Source organism: Lathyrus oleraceus, chromosome 4, assembly GCF_024323335.1.
Source record: "Lathyrus oleraceus cultivar Zhongwan6 chromosome 4, CAAS_Psat_ZW6_1.0, whole genome shotgun sequence".
Lineage (NCBI taxonomy): Eukaryota > Viridiplantae > Streptophyta > Magnoliopsida > Fabales > Fabaceae > Lathyrus > Lathyrus oleraceus.
This window is the reverse complement of record NC_066582.1, coordinates 374,759,097-374,762,615: the sequence shown is the minus strand read 5'-3', so window position 1 is coordinate 374,762,615 and position 3,519 is coordinate 374,759,097. Positions and strand designations below refer to the sequence as shown.

Genomic DNA, 3,519 nt, shown 5'->3' with positions numbered 1-3,519 from the left:
ACTAATTACTACCACAATAACTAATAACTAACATGTGCTTGTGATCAAAACCATAAACACATCCAACCAAGCCAACAACATATAAACAATTTCATCAATTACACCATATCTTGATAAAAACAAAAAATTGCCATTTAGATCTATGAAACACTGGCACATATATAGACACGACACACAGGACTAGTTGAATAATGCGGTAATGCGGAATACCAAACACACACCTTCAATCTGAAGTGTCAATGCTACATAGTCATGATCAATCATCATCATCATGATCACTCTCATCACTGAAATACCCAGCTTTCTTCCCTTTCTTCTTCGTCTTGTTGTTGTCCAAACCCTCATCATCATTTCTGTTTCTCCCCAGCAACCTTTCACCCGCTTCATCATCCACAACAGAAGCCCAATTATCGTCAAACTGCTCCGCAGCAATCTGACCACCCTCCTCCTCCTCCTCATCACCTTCCTCCTCCCCATCCCTATCCCTCAGCCCACTAAATCCCCGTCGCGGCTTCTTAGGCTGAGGCCGCGGCCTCGGCCCCAACTGATTCTTAGGACACTCATACGACAAATGACCATGCCCCCCACACTCATAACACAAAGCAGTCTCAGTATTGTACACGCGCTTCCGAATAAACTCCGGAGCACGTCCATTATCAGCAGCAATAGAAGCAGTTAGAGTCCTTCCATTGAGAATCTTCTTATTCATCTCCGCCACGGCGCGTTGGGCGTCATTACGAGAAACGAATTGGACAAACGCGACACCGCGGCTTAGGCGCGTGTGACGGTCTTTGAGAACGGTTACACGCGCGATGCGGCCGAAAGTAGAGAAGAGCGTATGGAGATCGGAGTTTGTTAGGGAGTAATCTAGATTAGAAACGTATAGCGTCGATTTTGATGGTGCTAAGGGTTCACCTGTTCCTCCTATTGATGATCCTTTGTTGTTCGGTTTTGATTGGGGTTGATTACTGGATGTGGTGCCGGTGGTGGTGTTGGGGGTTGAGGACGAAGCGCAGTAGCGGTAGTAGAAAACGTCGTCGTCTTCATCGCTGTCGCTGTGTTTTCGTTTGTGTTTCTTCTTGCTTGACATTTTTTTCGGTTCAGGTTTTTTGTTTCCGGCAACGGCGTTCGGTTTCCGGCGACGGAATTAGTTCTCCGATGCTTCTTTAATCTATAGAGGAAATCTGAGAGTGGAGAGATTCTATAATGCGTTTGAGAAACCCTAGAGAAGTGAAGCGAAACTCCAAGCGGATCTGGACATGGATCCGGATATTTTGGATTGGTTTTATATATGGTTTTATCCATTCTTATTTTTTTATAAGCAGTACTATCCATATGTAAATGGACAACTTGCTCACCGCCAGAGTACTTGTAAAGATAGCATAAAACTAAAAATTATTATGTTTTAATATTTTTTTATTTAATTGGTCAGCCACCCATCTGCATATATAAATTTTAATAATTTTTTGTTAGTATGATGCTAGATTTTTTAAGACAAAAATTTCTAGTTCGTTAGATATACAATTTTATTATATTATTTTAGATTATATTTTAATATCTTAAGATAAATAGAGTTATTGAAATTTAGCAAAAATAGAATAGAGTGAAATAGAAATTTTATTACTTTATTATTTGAATAATTAGCGATAAAAACAAAGTAAGTTTTTGATTCTGCTCATATAAAAGAGAAACAATACTGATGGAAAGTGATGAAAATTTTCATTCTGCTCATATTAAAGGGAACAATACTCGTAGAAAGTGATCAATACTAGTAGAAAGTGATGTAATTTTTTATTCCTCATATCTAAGGGAAACAATGCTAATGAAAAGTGATGAAATGAAATAAAATAGAATAATAAAATTTTATTATACTGGATCTGATTTTAATTAACTCAAACAATGTAATCTTATTCTATTTCATCTCATATCACTTCATATCATCTCATTGCATCAATTTAAGCAAAACCTTAGTCTAATAACTTCAGTTTCACAACATTTAAAAACTCTTATGTAGAATTTGTCCAGAATTGAAGAGGACTCATCTCTTACTAGAAACTCAACAATTAATTTGTTTTCAAAAGTAATGCTTTATTTATACGCTTAGATTATGTTTGGACATCTTAAAATGAAGATATAAGAATAAAAATGAACATAGTGAATCAACAAAATTAGAAGTACATACGATTAAAATGCATCAAAATCGATGACATCTTTTTAAATTTATTGAACTTTTCGCATTAGACTTTTTTCTATTGTATTATTTTTCAACATCATTTAATTTCTAGAACTCATGCATCCTATCCAAAAAAGCAAAGTTCTCACTCAGATGTTTCTTCCTTAAGACGTTCTCTCCATTCTACGAATGTTGGTGGTAGAGGACACCCTCGTTTCAAATAAGCTTGTATAAAATGCATCTTAGTAGCAATCTGTCTAATCAAGACAACCCGGCCATTTAAATTATTTGGAGGGCAACTTAGCAGAGGGAAAACGATTTACGAAAAACTATGTCTTGTAAACTAAACTAAAACTCAGTCATATACATTTGATATAAGATGACTCATTTCAGAAAAATTCATCCACTTTATTGTCGTTGTGGGGACACCAATTTTACTAAGAATCAAAGGATTTTGAATAGCTTGTATTTGTGCATTAGTCATATAGAGTCGCATGTAATTGTCGCACCTCAAAAAAAGATGATAATGCGATCCCTCGCGATAGGACGCGGAAAAAAAATGTTGTTCGAAACAGAGTCGCCACCGAACTTTATTTATTCCAATGAAGGAATAGGAAAATATCGAGAAAACCTTTAGAAATAAGAATAATGGTCGTCGCAACCATATTCGGGTTCGGGAGTCGATTACGCAAGGGGAAGGTATTAGCACCCCTCACGTCCGTTGTACTCAACGGGAACCTTTTAGTCTGATTTTGCTATTTGACTGTTAATTGACTGTTTATCTGCTTGCTTCGAGTAATTAGAATTGATGATAGATGTGGATGAAGACCTCAGGATGGGGGAAATGGGAGGTTTTTTATTAGTGTGCTCGCGAAGATACAGCAATCTCCTGCCTACGTATCCTTATGGTGCAATAAGGAAATCAGAGCATTCGTAGTTCGGGCTACTACGAATATTGGTTGTGTTTTGTTTTGATGAACGACTGTGTAGGTCGGCGTTCTAACGGCTAAACACTGGCTTGTCTACTCTCGGTGGAGGCTCTAGCACTGGTTTGTTGTGCGCATTAGAAAGGATTGACAGTGTTCTTTTTGAAAGGGTTTTGGTCACGCGGGGGTGACGAGTTGAATTGACGTGTTTGGATTTGATTGGTTTCGATCGCTCGAGGGCGAGAAGTTAGGTTTGATTTGTTGATGATTTGAGGAACGACGAAAGATTGAGCAATATGGTGTACACCAATCGTTCAATTCTTTCGAGGAATAATAAGGCGTGCGCCTTCTATTCCCTTTTCGTTCGAATTGTTTTGAAAGTTTGTTTGTGGATGTTGAATACGCACGGTAGTGAGGCGT

The 3,519-nt window shown here is 37.8% G+C and overlaps 1 protein-coding gene across 1 annotated transcript; it reads right to left on the bottom strand.

Moving 5' to 3' along the window:
- Positions 1-256: 256 nt before the first annotated feature.
- On the bottom strand, positions 257-1,090 carry LOC127137588 (U11/U12 small nuclear ribonucleoprotein 31 kDa protein). Its single transcript, XM_051064040.1, has one exon. The coding sequence runs from the start codon at positions 1,088-1,090 to the stop codon at positions 257-259; it is 834 nt and encodes a 277-aa protein (XP_050919997.1).
- Between the last annotated feature and the right edge of the window lie 2,429 nt (positions 1,091-3,519).

Excerpts from the sequence above, each read along its gene's own strand:
- LOC127137588 (XM_051064040.1), bottom strand. The coding sequence starts at position 1,090 with ATGTCAAGCAAGAAGAAACACAAACGAAAACACAGCGACAGCGATGAA.